At 22.5% G+C, this 15,156-nt stretch overlaps 1 protein-coding gene across 1 annotated transcript in view; it reads left to right on the top strand.

The window, feature by feature from the left end:
* The window catches only part of LOC117170047 (major facilitator superfamily domain-containing protein 12-like), a 48,368-nt gene that overhangs the window by 2,027 nt on the left and 31,185 nt on the right, over window positions 1-15,156 (top strand). Inside the window, exon 2 of the mRNA XM_033356566.1 lies at window positions 5,199-5,598. Within this exon, the coding sequence (XP_033212457.1) occupies window positions 5,292-5,598 (307 nt within the window). The 5' untranslated portion in view covers window positions 5,199-5,291. The remainder of the gene's footprint in view (window positions 1-5,198; window positions 5,599-15,156) is intronic.

The following is a 15,156-nucleotide window of genomic DNA, read 5'->3' as shown; positions in this document are numbered from 1 at the left end:
TTAACCTAAAAAAAGGAATTATCAACTAAAATTATGAATTTTCAAACAAAAAAATGAACATTTAAGAAAGTTTTTCGATTTTCAACCAAGGAGTTGAATTTTCAACCTAAAAATATAAATTATCAATGAAAAATGTTACAGTTTATTTTTCAAAAGAAAAAAATTTAATTAAAAATAAAAAACAGTTGGATTTAACGAACAATAACGAATTTTCAACAAAATACATAAATTTTTAATCGTATTTTTAACTTAATAGTTTCATTTTTAACCAAAAAATTGATTTTCTATAAAACAGTTGTACTTTCCACCCGAGAATATGAATTCTCAACAAAGAATTTCGTTAAAACCAATCAATTCAATTTTCGACAAAATACTTAAAACTTCAGTTTAAAGAAAATAATTTGTAACAAAAAAAAATATGTTTAAACTAAAATTAGAAATATTTAACAAAAACAAAATTAACTTTCAGTAAAGGAATTGAATTTTCAATATAAAAGGATGAATTTCCAACGAAAAATCTAATAGTTAATATTTCCACAAAAAAGATTTTAATAAAAAGTAAGAAACAGTTTTATTTAATCAAAAGAGATCATTTTTCAACGAAATACTTGAATTCCGATCTAAAACCAATTAATTTTCAACTAAACAAGTAAATTTTTAACAAAGAAATTTATTTTCTTCAAAAAAGACGAATTTGAAACAAAATATATCAATTTTTTACCAAATATTTAAATTTTCTACCAAATCGTTTAATTTTCTTTTGGGAAATATGAATCTTTTACAAAACTCTTTGATTTTTACCACAAAATTTTGAATTTTCAACAAAGAAGTTAATTTTTAAGAAGGCCATATCATTTTTATTTAAAAAAAGTGAAAATTTCTACAGAAAGAGATACATTATCAAACCAGAAGGATGAATGGTTAAAAAAATAATTGAATTAAAAACAAATTGAGTCAAATTTTTTAAATCAGACTGTTGAATTATCAAGCCAGAAAGTCGACTTTTCAACTAAACGGTCCAATTTTAAATCGAGACGTATGACTTTTTAAGAAAATTATTGAATTTTCAAGAAAATAATTCAACTTTGAACCATCTAATAATATTTTGTAATAAAAAATATGAATTCTTAACGAAATACATACATTTTTAACCAAATAGTTTAATTATCTACCAAAAAGACGAATTTTCAACAAAATATATAAATTTTTACACAAATAGTTCAATTTTCTTCTCAAAAATACAAATTTTCAAGAAATTACATTTAAATCATTATTTGGACCAATAGATATCATATTAGTCCAAATTTTATTTGATTAATTTTTAGTCTATTTTTTTTCGTTTCTAAAAATTGAGTTGAATTTTCTACACAAAATTTGATGTTCAACAAAATAGTTAAATTTTTAGCTTAAAAAATATTTTTCAATAAAGAAACGGTGCTTCAACTAAAATTATAAATCTTCAAAAACATAAAATAAAATAACTTTCAAAACAGTAGTTCAACTTTCAATCAAGGATTTGAATTTCTAATATAAAATGATGCATTTTTAACGAAAATTGTAATAGTTAATATTTAACAAAAAAAATTTGATTAAAAGTAAAAAACAGTTGAGTTTAACCAACAAAGACAATCTTTTAATAAAATACTTGAATTCTGATCTAAAACAGATTATTTTTTAAGTAAACAATTAAATTTCTAACACAAAAATTGATTTTCTTTCAAAAGGACGAATTTTAAACAAAATACATTAAGTTCGAAGCAAAAAATATGAATCTTTCACAAAACTGTTTAACTTTTAACGCAAAAATATGAATTTTTAACCAAAAAATTAATTTTAACCGAAACCTAATTTTTAATAATAATTTTGAACCAAATAAAGGTGAAATTTCTAGAAAAAGAGTTACATTATCAAACCAGAAAGATGAATGTTTAAAAAAAATTAGTCAAGAAAGAAATAAAATTTTAATCAGACGACTGAATTATCAAGCCAAAAAGACGCATTTTTAACAAAACAGTCAAGTTTTAAAACAAGCCTTATGACTTTTTAGGGAAATTGTTGAATTTTCCAGAAATAAATTTAATTTTGAACCAAATAATAAGATTTTTTACTACGAAGCTGAATTTTAAACGAAAATTTTAGTAGTTGGTACTTTAAAAGAAATTGTAATTAAATGTAAAAAACAGTTGAGTTTAACCAACAAAGAAAAATTTGCAGCAAAACACTTGAATTCTTATCTAAGACAGATTATTTTCTAAGTAAACAATTGAATTTCTGACAAAGATATCGATTTTCTGTCAAAAGGATGAATTTTAAACAGAATACGTAAAGTTCGGAGCGGATAATACGAATCTTTCACAAAACAGTTTAATTTTTTATCCAAAAATATGATTTTTAACTAAAAAATTAATTTTTAACAAGACAGTTGCATTTTGAACCAAATGCAGGTGAAATTTCTAGAAAAGAGACACATTATCAAATCAGAAAGATGAATATTTTTAAAAACTTAATCAAGAACGAAACAAAATTTTAATTATACGACTGAATTATCAAGCCAAAAAGACGCATTTTCAACAGAACAGTCGAATTTTCAAGAAACAGATTTAATTTCCAACCAAATAATAAGATTTTTAAGTACAAAGAAAAAGTTTCAACATAATACTTTAATTCTGATCTAAAATAGATTATTTTTTAAGTAAACAATTGAATTTATAACACAAAAATTGATTTTCTTCCAAAAGGATGAATTTTAAACAAAATACTTCAAGTTCGAAGCGGAAAATGCGAATCTTTCACAAAACAGTTTTACTTTTAACCCAAAAATATTAATTTTTAACAGGACAGTTACATTTTCAATCAAATAAACGTAAAATTTCTAGAAAATTAGATAAATTATCAAGCCAGAAAGATGAACGTTTAAACAAATTTTTTAATTTAGAATTTAAAAAAATAGTCAAGAAAGAAACTAAATTTTAATCAGACTGTTGAATTATCAAACCAAAAAAAGAGAATTTTTAACAAAGCAGTCAAATTTTAAACCAAGACTTACGAATTTTTAAGAAAATTGTTGAATTTTCGAGAAAAAATTTATTTTTGAACCAAATAATAAGATCTTTAACTACAAAGATGAATTTTCAACCAAAATTGTAATAGTTGATATATAAAATTTTTTTATAATTAAAAGTAAAAAGCAGTTGAGTTTAAGCAACAAAGACAAGTTTTCAATAAAATACTTGAATTCCGATCTAAGACAGATTTTTTTTCAACTAAACATTTAAATTTCTAACACAGAAATTGATGTTTTTCCAAAAGGATGAAGTTTAAACAAAATACATCAAGTTCGAAGCGGAAAATACGAATCTTTCACAAAAAAGTGTAACTTTTAACCCAAAAATATTATATTTTAACAAGACAGTTGCATTTTGAATTAAGTAAAGGTGAAATTTCTAGAAAAAGAAATACATTATCAAACCAAAAAGATGAATATTTAAAAAAATTTAGAATTTTAAATTTAACAAAAATTAGTCAAGAAAGAAACAAAATTTTAATCAGACTGTTGAATTATCATACCAAAAAAAGAGAATTTTCAATAAAGCAGTTAAATTTTAAACCAAGACGTATAACTTTTTAAGAAAATGCTTGAATTTTCTAAAAAAATGTATTTTTGAACCAAATAATAAAATTTTTAAATAAAAAAGATGAAATTTCAACGAAAATTGTAATAGTTGATATTGGTTGATATTTCAACAAAAAATTTTAATTAAAAGTAAAAAACAGTGGAGTTCAACAAACAAAGACAAATTTTTAATAAAATCCTTGAATTCCGATATAAAACAGATTCTTTTTCAACCAAACAATTAATTTTCTAAGACAGAAATTGATTTTATTCCAAAAGGATAAATTTTGAACAAAATACATCAATTTCGAAGAAAAAAATACGAATCTTTTACAAAATAGTTTAACTTTTAGTCCAAAAATATGAATTTTTAAATAAAAAATTAATTTTTAACCGAAACATCATTTGTTATAAGACAGTTGTATTTTGAACCAAATAAAGGTAAAATTTTTAGAAAAAAGGAGATACATTATCAAACCAAAAAGATGAATGTTTGAAAAAAATTCAGGATTTTAAATTAAAAAAAAAATAGTCAAGAAAGGAACAAAATTTTAATCAGACTGTTGAATTATCAAACAAAAAAAAAAGAGAATTTTCAACAAAGCAGGAAAATTTTAAACCAAGACTTATGACTTTTTAAGGAAATTGTTGAATTTGCAAGAAAAAAAATTTAATTTTGAACCAAATAATAAGATTTTTAATTACAAAGATACATTTTCAACGAAAATTGTAATAATTGATAATTAAGCGAATTTGTAATTAAAAGTAAAAAACAGGTGAGTTTAACCAACAAAGACAAATTTTCAATAAAATACTTGAATTCTGATCTAAAACAGATTATTTTTCATCTAAACAATTAAATTGCTAACACAGAAATTGACTTTCTTCCAAAAGGATGAATTTTGAACAAAATACATCAATTTTGAAGCAGAAAATACGAATCTTTCACGAAATTTTAATTTTGACCCCAAAAATTTGGATTTTTAACCGAAACAAACTTTTAATTGCATTTGAACAAATTAAAGGTAAAATTTCTAGAAAAAGAGATACATTATGAAACCAGAAAGATAAATGTTTTAAACAAATTTTGAATTTAAAAAAAAATAGTCAAGAAAGAAACAAAATTTTAATGAGACGATTGAATTATTAAGCCAAAAAAAAAGAGAATTTTCAATAAAGCAGTCAAATTATAAACCAAAAGTTATGACTTTTCAAGAAAATTATTGAATTTTCTAGAGATAAATTTATTTTTCAACCAAATAATAAAAATTTTAAATAAAAAAGATGAATTCTTAATGAGAATGAGAAAAGTGAGAAAGACTGTGAAGCCTCTAATAAATAAATAGGAATTCTAATAATTAATGGACTAAAAGAAAAAGCATTTTAAATAAACACTGAAATTCATTATTAAAACCTGAAAACTTGAATGCCACTATTTTTTTTTTTCAATTCTTTGACACTATTTACACTATTTTTTATCTCTAGAATGAGTCCGATACCCGTGATTGCTTAAAAACGTGAAATATTATGTATTCATTTTAATTATAATTTAAAATGTTACCAACAATAATTCCATTCCTTGCAGCACAAATGCAAAATCAGAAGTGTCTCTCTTGCGAACCTGAAGTATTGTAGAATTGAAAATAAAAATTGATCTAGTCAGAGAATAAAATTAACAATGGAGCCGGATCGAAATTCCGTAGAAAGTGACTATACAGAAGTAATAAGGAGGCTTTCGCGACCTGTGAAATTTGCATATGGCGTTGGACATGTGCTCAATGATATTTGTGCCTCTATGTGGTTCAGCTATATTTTGGTGTTTTTCCACCTCGTTCTCGGATTTAGTCCATTTATGGCTGGAATTATTTTATTAATAGGCCAGGTCGCGGACGCTCTTGCAACTCCATTTGTCGGCTTTCATTCCGACCAGACGGACGATTTTTGGCTCTGTCGATATGGAAAAAGAAAAACGTGGCACTTGTTAGGTACGATTTAGAAATAAACATTTAATTAAAGAGGGTGCCCAGCTACATTCAAAACCTGAAATTCTTCTCGATTTTTTTTAAGCCTTTGAAAAACTTGAAAATTTTCTGGAATTTTTTACGGAAAGCTTGAATAGGCCTCAGAGAGCGGTCCCTATTTTTCCATTTTGTACCCTATATTCAGTTAAAGTCCCTAAAGTACTCATTTTTCAAAATTTGGTCCCTACGGGTACCCTAGATTTTTTAACGAAATTTTACTAAATAAATTATTCTATTTTGTGTTTAAAAGTTGTCGTTTAGGGAGAAAAGTCATCTTTTTGAATTAATTTATTTGCTTGAAAATTTAACGGTTTCATTTTTAGTTCAAGATATATGTAGTGTCATAGGAAAAATGCATAAAAATTACAAAATAAATATGAAAAAACCTTTAAAATAATTTTTTCTTCAGGTAGCAAATGAGACTTATGTACCTACTTATTTTTTTTTAATATAAGAAAAGGCGGCGTAATTGAAATAATTGAAACAAGCAAAAAAATTGCATGGATATTCAGAACTTATCAAAAATAATTTAAAAATAAATAACGAATACACAAATGAATACAAAAAAAATGCCAAAAATATATATTATTATCAAATTATAAAATTTTCCAAATTTCAAATAACGACAAGATTGTTAATTGACAAAGAAAAAAACAACCCAAATTTAAAAATATCCGAAACTAAAATTCACCGACTGTCTTGGCTGAATTTTAACCTACTGGGACGAAAATTCAACTGTTTGGTTAAAAATTCTTTTTTTGACGTTTCATCATTATGGTTAAAAACTCATTTCCTTGGTTGAAAATTTAACTGTTTGGTTAAAAATTCATTTTTCGGTTGAAGAATAATCATTTTAGTTAAAAATTCATTTATTTCGCTGAAAATTTAACTTCCATTTTTTGTAGAAAATTTATATTTTTTGATAGAAATTTAAGTTTAGTAGAAGTTAAATTCAACATTAAACTATTTGGTTGAAAATAATTTTTTTTAAATGAAAATGTATAACTTTACGATTTTTGGTTACAAATTTATCTTTTTAGCTAAAAATTCACGTTTTTTATCGAAAGTTTGTCTTTTTGTGTAGAAAATGAATCTTTTCGGTTTTAGTTGAAAATTCATTTACTTTGGTAGAAATTTAAACTTTTTTGATCAGAATTCATATCTTTGGGGTCTTAATATGAATTGAAATTAATATAATATCATCTATTCTGATCATTTTATTTTTAAATAAAAATTTGAATGATTTATCAATAAAATATTTTCAATTCAAAGTCTTAGGTCTACCTTTATAATATTTTTTATATTAAATTTATTTTTTGATAAATGTATTCTTAATTAAACGCTTTTATTAAATTAAAACTATTATTGAAGTCTATATTATTTAATTTTTAATTTTTTAATTTAGAAACAGAATAAATATTTAATATTTAGCAATATTTTACTTTTCATTTAACACAAGTAAATTGAAACAAAATATTTAAAAGTAAATAATTTGAAATTTAATTATTTGACATCGAAAGCTTGAGCACTTATTACTTGTAGAAAAAATTTGAACAATATAAAGAGATATTTAGAAGTTTTGAAAAGATTCCAAATTAATTAAGAACTTGAAATGATTTTAAGTAATTTAAACGAAGTGTGTTAAAATTATTTTTCAGAACTTCTAAATATATTTTAAAATTAATCGAATTTTTGGAAAAGCCTGAAAATTTAAAAAAAATGCTTAAAATCTTCCAGGTTATTTTTTGATAATCTCTTAAAATCTTTTTAAATTTTTTGTTACAATAATTTTTCAAAATGAAAAATCATTTTAAATTTTCCTAAGGATCTTAAAAATAGTTTTTCTTATCTTTTTGAGGCCTTTCACAATTCTTAAAAACAATCTAATTTTTTTTCAACTTTTAAATTTAATTATATTTATAATTATTATTATATAAATTCAAATTTTAAGGATTTTTTTTAATTTGCTGGGTTTTTTAGAAGTGGTAGGTAAAATTCAATTCATTTAAAAATATATTTAAAAGTTCCGAAAAAATTTCAAACATGATTTTAAATTTGGAAAAATTTTAAACCTCTTCTAGATTTCTCTAGACTTTGAAATCAAATTGTAAAGCTTTTCAATCTACTTAAGCTATTTAAAATGAAAATAATTTAACTTCTGATTTAACAACTGTTAAGTTAAAAAAAATATATTTTTAATTTTTTCATTTTCACAGCTTAAAATTATTTAAAATAATATAATTTTGAAAATTTTTTAAAGTTTATTGCTGCTTGACTCCTTACTTTAGAGTATTAAAAATGTTAACGTGGATTTCTATTTTTGAAACTTAATCTGAATTTTTGAACTCTATAATTTATAAGACCTGAAAATGATAGTGAATTTATTTTTTGAACGAGGATTTTATAAATATTTAGAATATTTATTTTTAAGGGTGCATTTTAAATTTGAGGACTTTTAAAAGGCAGTTTGAAGACTTGAAAAATTAAATATTTTAGAGCGTTTTGAAATTAATTTGTTGGCAAAAAACGTTTTAAGTTGATTAACTATAAATAAAAATGAATTAGTGATTTTAAAAATTAAACTGTTGTTCGAATATAAAGATTAAACAATTTACAGATTTGAATGCCCGATTGAAACCTCATAAACTTTTTAAAAAATTTTTAATTATTTCAAATTGATAGATTCATAAATAAATGCTTTTATTGAATTCCAAACCCTAAAAAACGTCTAAAATTCCTGAAAATGTTTTTAAGTGACACGAATTTTTCTCAAAATTGTAAAATATCATTCCAAACTAAAAAAAAAATTACCTTAGAATCTTCTCAGTTTTCCCAGTAATTTAAAAAAAATGTGTTGTTCTCTTGAAAACTTTCGAAATTCTTTTAAAATCTACTAAATATTTCTCGATTTTACACAATTTTTGTTCGTTTTTATTGTGCAATCTTACCAAATTAAAACATTTTGCTTTAAAAATCTTCTAAACTATTTTTAGAAATTTTAGAAAGTCGTTTGTTATGTTTAAAAACCGTTGTAAATTTTTCTCTTAAAAGTTAAGATTTCAAAATAAAAAATTATTTAAAATTTGCACACGAATATGAAATTTTTTTTAAAATCTTGTCAGACCTTCTAATCCTTCAAATGTTTAAAAATTATTGAAATTTTTCCTTCTTTTTTTTATTCATTCTGCAAAATTTTGAAAATTGCCTTACAATCTTTCCGAATCTTCTTTGACTATTTTTGTATTCTTCTAAAATCTTTTTAAATAATCTCTTCAAATTAATTTTTCGAAATAAAAAATTATTTTAATTTTTCTTAGGTACGTGAAAAAATGTCTTTGATTTTTATGAAACTTTACAAAATTCTTTAAAAATCTGTACATTTTTTATTATTTTTTAATCGTTTCAAAACTTTTGAATATGTCTTAAACCTACTCAAATTTTTTCTAAAATTATGTAATATGGCAAAATTTTTCTTTAAAATCTTTTACAATTTTTAAAGATTTTAGGAAATAATTCAAATTTTTTGTGATCTTTTTTCGATTTGCTCTTGAAATTCCTTATAAAAAAACCATTAAAAAATTTCCCATGAATTTTAAGAACTTTTTTCACTCCCTGACAAAATTCAGTTTACCTAAAAAAATTTGTAAATCTTGAAAAATTAAAAAATTTTAAATCTTCAAATCTTTAAATTATTCTTTAAAAATAAAACCGAAACCATTTCTCCTCATAACTTTCATAATTATTAAAAAGCTTTCTCTCTTTTATTCGGGATCTTCGGGTCATATTTGATTTAAGAGTTAAATTTTGAAAATTTAACTCTTTGTTAAAAATTCATATACATATTTGTTGAAAATGCGTCTTTTTTGGTAAAACATTACTATTCTTGATAAAAAAATGTATTTCTTTAGTTAATAATTCAACTAATTCGTGGAAAAATCATTTTTTGGATAAAATTTTGTTTGTTTATTAAAAACTAAACTATTTTATTGAAAATTTTCCTTTTGTTGGTTGAAACTAATTTCCATAAATAAAACTTAACATACTCAATTTTTGTTGAAAAGTAATCATTTTTTAGTTGGAAATTCAACTATTTCGTTAGAAATTCATGTATTATGTAGAAAATTATGGTTTGTGGTTGAAAATTAATCTTTTTAGTTGAAAATTTGTCTTTCTTTGAGATAAAATTAATCTTGCTGGCTGAAAATTCATCTTACTGGATAAAAATTCAACTTTCTAGTCAAAAAATCAATACTTCGGTGAAAAATTTATTTTGTTCGATGAATAATAATCATGTTCGTCACAATTTTATTTCTACGACTGAAAATTTATTCTATGGTTGAAAATTCATCTTTGGTAGAAAAATAATTTTCTTGGTTTTTTAATTAATCTTTATGGTTAAAAATTTAACTATTCGGTTGAGAATTGATTTTTTGGGGGAAAGATTAATCATTTTCGTTGAAAATTCACCTTTTTGGTGGAAAATTTATATATTTTGTTGAAGGGTAGACTTTTTTCCTAAAAAATTAACTATACTTAATTTGAAAAGATTTCAAGGATTTTTTAACATTATTTTCATTAATTTGAAGTGATTTTAAAGTTTTTAAAATATTATGGGATAAGGACTTTTCTGGAATTTCTGAAGATATTTTTCAATTTACAGAATTTATTCATGATAAGTGAGATATTTTGTAGAGTTTTAAAAATTTGAAGAGATTTGAAATTCACCCTGAATTCTTTGGAATTCTCTTAAAATTTATGAATTCAGTGGCAGTTTTTTAATTTACTTGAATTTATATGATTTTACTCTTTTCTGCTTAATTCAATGGATTTTTTTTTATTTTTCAAAGAAAAATTCATCTTTTTTGACAGTAAATTATTTTGTTTGTTTCAAAATTCTTTTTTTAATTGAAGTTTCAACTTTTTGGTTCAGATTTCTTGAACTTTGTAAAAAAATTGTCTTTTTTGGTTGTAAATGAATGTTTTTGCTTAAAAATTTATCCTTTTTAGTTGGAAATTCAATTTTTCGGCACAGAATTCTTGAAGTTTGTAAAAAAATCCTCCTCTTTGGGAGTAAATTAATGTTTTTGTTTCCAAATTCATCTTTTTTAGTTGAAAATTCAACTTTTTGATTCAGAATTCTAAAATTTTGTTAAAAATTCGTATTTTTTCGTAGTAAATTAATGTTTTTGTTTGAAAATTCATGTTTTTTTAGTTAAAAATTTAACTTTTTGGTTGAGAAGTCTTGAGTTTTATTAATATTCGTCTTTTTGGGTAATAAATTAATCTTATTGTTTAAAAGTTTTTTTTGCTGTTGTAGAAAATTCAACTTATTGTTTGAGAATTCCTGAATTATTAAGAAAATTAGTCTTTTGGTAGTAAATTAATCTTTTGGTTTAAAAATTCATCTTTTTAGTTTAAAATTCAACTTTTTGATACAGTATTCTTGAATTTTGTAAAAAAGTCGTATGTTTTGGTAGAAAATTAATCTTTTGGTTTAAAAATTCTTTTTTCTATAATTTCTAAAGATTTTTTTCAATGATTACAATTGATTTTAAAACTCTCAACTTTTTTTTACACATTTTCCATGATGTCCGAAAATATCATCATAGAATATAACAGAATTTTATAATATTTCAGTGGATTTTACACAATTTATTCATGAGAAGTGAGGTATTTTGTAGGGTTTTTAAGATTTGAAGACATTTGAAATTCACCCTGAATTATTGGGAATTCTCTTGAAATTTATGAATTCAATGAAAGTTTTTTAATTTACTTAAATTTTTATAATTTTACTCTTTTCCACTTAATTCAATGGAATTTTTTTAATTTTTCCAAGTTTTAATATAAGTGATCCTTAGGATCCATGGATAAAATGATTAAAGGATTTGAAATATTTTAAAGTATTTTTTCAAATTCCTTGGAATTTTCAAGAGCTTTAAAAAGTTTCAAAGGCTTTCAAAAAAATTCAAAAGATTCGAAATATTTAAGGATATTTAAAAAGTTTCCCAAAAATTTTTTAATTTATTTCAGTAGCTTGAAGGATTTCAAAGATTGAAATTAGGATTTATTTTAGGGTATTTTCTTTTTTGGTAGTCTTGGTACTAGTTTTGGTTTTTTTTTTCGTAGTAAATTAATATTTTTGTTTCAGAATTCATCTTTTTTAATTGAAAACTCAACTTTTTGATTGAGAATTCTTGAATTTTATTAATCTTCGTCCTTTTAGTTAATAAATTAATCTTTTTGTTTAAAAATCTATCTTATTTAGTTGAAAATTCAACTTCTTGGTCAAGAATTCTTGGATTTTATTGAAAATTCGTCTTTTCCGGCAGTACATTATTTTGTTTGTTTGAAAAATTCTTCTTTTAAGTTAAAATTTCAACTTTTTGGTACAGAATTTTTAAATTTTGTAAAAAAAAATCGGTCTTTTTTGAGTAAATTAATTTTTGTTTGTTTAAAAACTCATCTTTTTTAGTAGAAAATACAACTCTTTGGTTTAGAATTCTTGAATTTTGTAAAAAAATCGTATTTTTCGTAGTAAATAATTCTTTTTGTTTAAAAATTCAACTTTTTGGTCCAAGATTCTTGAACTTTGTACAAAAATCGTCTTTTTTGGTAGTAAATTAAGCTTTTTGTTTAAAAATTTATCTTTTTAGTTGGAAATTCCATTTTACGATACAAAATTCGTGAATTTTGTGGAAAAAAGATTTTAAATACTTGAGCGTTTTGTAAAAGATTCTCAGGCTTTTTCAGGAGCTTTAAAAAGTTTGAAAGGCTTTCAAAAATTTCGAAATATTCAAGGAAATTAAAAAAAATTCCTAGAAATTTTTTATTTATGTCAGTAGTTTGAAGGCCTTTAAAGCCTGAAATATTTTATAGTATTTTAAAAGATTCCTAAGCATTTTAAGAGATTTAAACAATTTCAAGGGATTTCGAGGGGTTTTAAAAGTTTTAAATCCTTTTAAATTCTTTTGAATTCTTCTAAATGCACTCAATTCTACCTAATTCAATTAATTTTTCCATGTTTTTGAATAGTTTTCAATTCACTTGATTGCTTTTTAAATTCAGGTTGATTTTTTTATGTATTTCGTATAATTCTTCTCATTTATTTTAAATTTCTTTAAATTCACTCTAAATTTATTGCAATAAATTAAATATTTTTCGATGTTTAAAATTATTTCAATTCATTTGAATTCTTTTGAATTTGTCTTAAATTTTTTATAATCATTAGTCACTTGTTGGGTTAGAAATTATTAGGGTTTCAAAGATTTGAAGAGATTTGAAATTTTTCTTTGAATTCACCCTTAATCCTTTTAAATTCTTTGGAATTCTCTTGAATTTCTTAATTCTCTTGAATCCTTTTAAAATCACTCCATTCTAGATAATTCAGTGATTTTTTTTAATTTTTAAAAGTTTCGATTTAATTGATCCTGAGGTCTATTATTCAAATTTTTTTGAATTCCGTTGAATTTTTCAAAGCTTAGTTTACAGTTAATCAATTCAATTAAGTTTTTTGAATTGTTTTAAATTCATTTGATTTTTTTTAAATTAACCTTGAAATTTTATAAATTCAATTTAATTGTTCTCTTTTATCTTAAATTCCTCTAAATTCAAACCAGTTTCAGAAAAATCAATGGAATTCTTTTGATTTTTTAACATTTTTTCCAATTTAGTCGAATTTTTTTGAAAGTAAATTGAATTGTTCCGAAATCTTCTGAATTTTTGGGGGGTTTTAAAACAGTTTTCGAGGGGTTGACCACTCGGTTTTTGAGTATACACCAGATTTCGAAAGTCTACAAAATAATTCTAAAGATTCCAAAATGTTTCATAATATTTCAAAGCTTTTATAATATTTAAAAGGATTTTGAACATTTCAAAAAGGGTTCCCGGATTTCAAAGACCTGAAAAGGGATCCAGGATTTTAAAAAGATTTGTAGACAAGATTTCAAAGATTGTAGAATAGTTCAAAGATTTTAAATGATTTCTAAATATTTCACAACTACTTCAAAATTTTTAATGACTTTTAAGGAATATAAAATAATTCAGAAAGATTAAAAAATGTTGCAAAGAATTCAGAGTTTGAAAAAATTCGAACTCAGATTTAAAAGGTTTTAAACAATTTCGAAAGGTTTGAATAAATTTGAAAAGATTCAAACGAATTTCAATGATTTCAAACGAACACAAAAGTTTTCACAAAAAAAATGATTGAAGGAAGATTTCAGAAATATCTCAAAGATTTCAAAATATTAAAAAAATTTTCACAAAGAAGTCAGAAATTTCAAAAGATTTCCAAGTCTCAAGGATTTAAAAGATTTTACAAAAGTTTTTAAATATTTCAATATTTCATAAATATTTTTTAAAATTCATAAAGATTTCAAAAATTTAAAGGATTTCAAAGAATTTATAAAGATTAAAAAAGAAATTTGAAAAAATGTTACAAAGACGACTTATGTTCGAAAAAAATAGAAAATTTGTTTATTTACGATTCTGCTTTCTTTTGAAATTATTGGCGAATAAAAAAATGATGTTTTAAATTGATATAACAAAAAGGAGACTTGAAAAAATTGGGGTATTTCGTTGATTTTAGGGTATTTTAAAAAACTCAAAAACAAATTCAAGAGCTTTAAAAATTGTCCAGGAAGTTGAAAAGATTTTACAGGATTTTAAATACTTGAGGAAATTAAAAATATTCCGAGAAATTTAAAAAATAAATTCATTAATTTGAAGTTAGATTTTAAAGTAATTTAATTAATTCCAACGTAATTTTAAAAATTCCAAGGAACTAAAAAAATTTTAAGATGTTTGAAATGTTTGGAAATATTTTAGGGTGTTTTTTAAAATTCCAAGAATTTTTCAAGAGATTTGAAAAATTTGAAGGTATTTCAAAATACTTTAAAAGATTTTAAATATTTTAGTTTGAGAGATTCCAAGGAATTTTCAGTTGATTTCTGTAATTCCATGTGATTTCAAATTTCAAGAGATTTCAAAGGATTTGAAATATTTTGTGGTAATTTAAATGATTCAAAGTCTTGTTTTAGAACTTTAAAAAAAGTTTCAAGGGATTGTAAAAGATTTTAAATATTTTAAGGAATTTAGGAGAATTTAATTTTTAATGAAATTTTTTAATGTTTATGATGAACCTTTCAAGGAAATTTTAAGAGCTCTCAAAAATTTCAAGAAATTGTTAAGACTATTTTAAGTATTTTAGGAAATTAAAAAAGATTGCAAAGAATTTTTTAATAATTTCAAAAATTTGAAAAAATGTAAGGTAATTACAAAACTTTCAAGAAATTTGTGTGGGGTTGAAATAATTTCAAAGGCTTTACAAATTTTCAAGGGGTTTCTAAACATTTCAACTTTTTTTAAAAAATATTTTAGGGTATTTAAAAAGATTCCAAGGAATTAAAAAAAATGCAATAATTTGAATGAAAAATTTAAGGTAATTTACAACATTCCAATGATTTTTTAAGAGTTTTAAACAATTGCTAGGGATTTCAAATACTTTTAAGTATTTATGAAAATTCC

Source organism: Belonocnema kinseyi, chromosome 3 (genome assembly GCF_010883055.1).
Source record: "Belonocnema kinseyi isolate 2016_QV_RU_SX_M_011 chromosome 3, B_treatae_v1, whole genome shotgun sequence".
In the NCBI taxonomy this organism is placed as follows: domain Eukaryota; kingdom Metazoa; phylum Arthropoda; class Insecta; order Hymenoptera; family Cynipidae; genus Belonocnema; species Belonocnema kinseyi.
The sequence above is the reverse complement of the archived record's forward strand: the minus strand, read 5'-3'. Positions and strand labels throughout refer to the sequence as shown.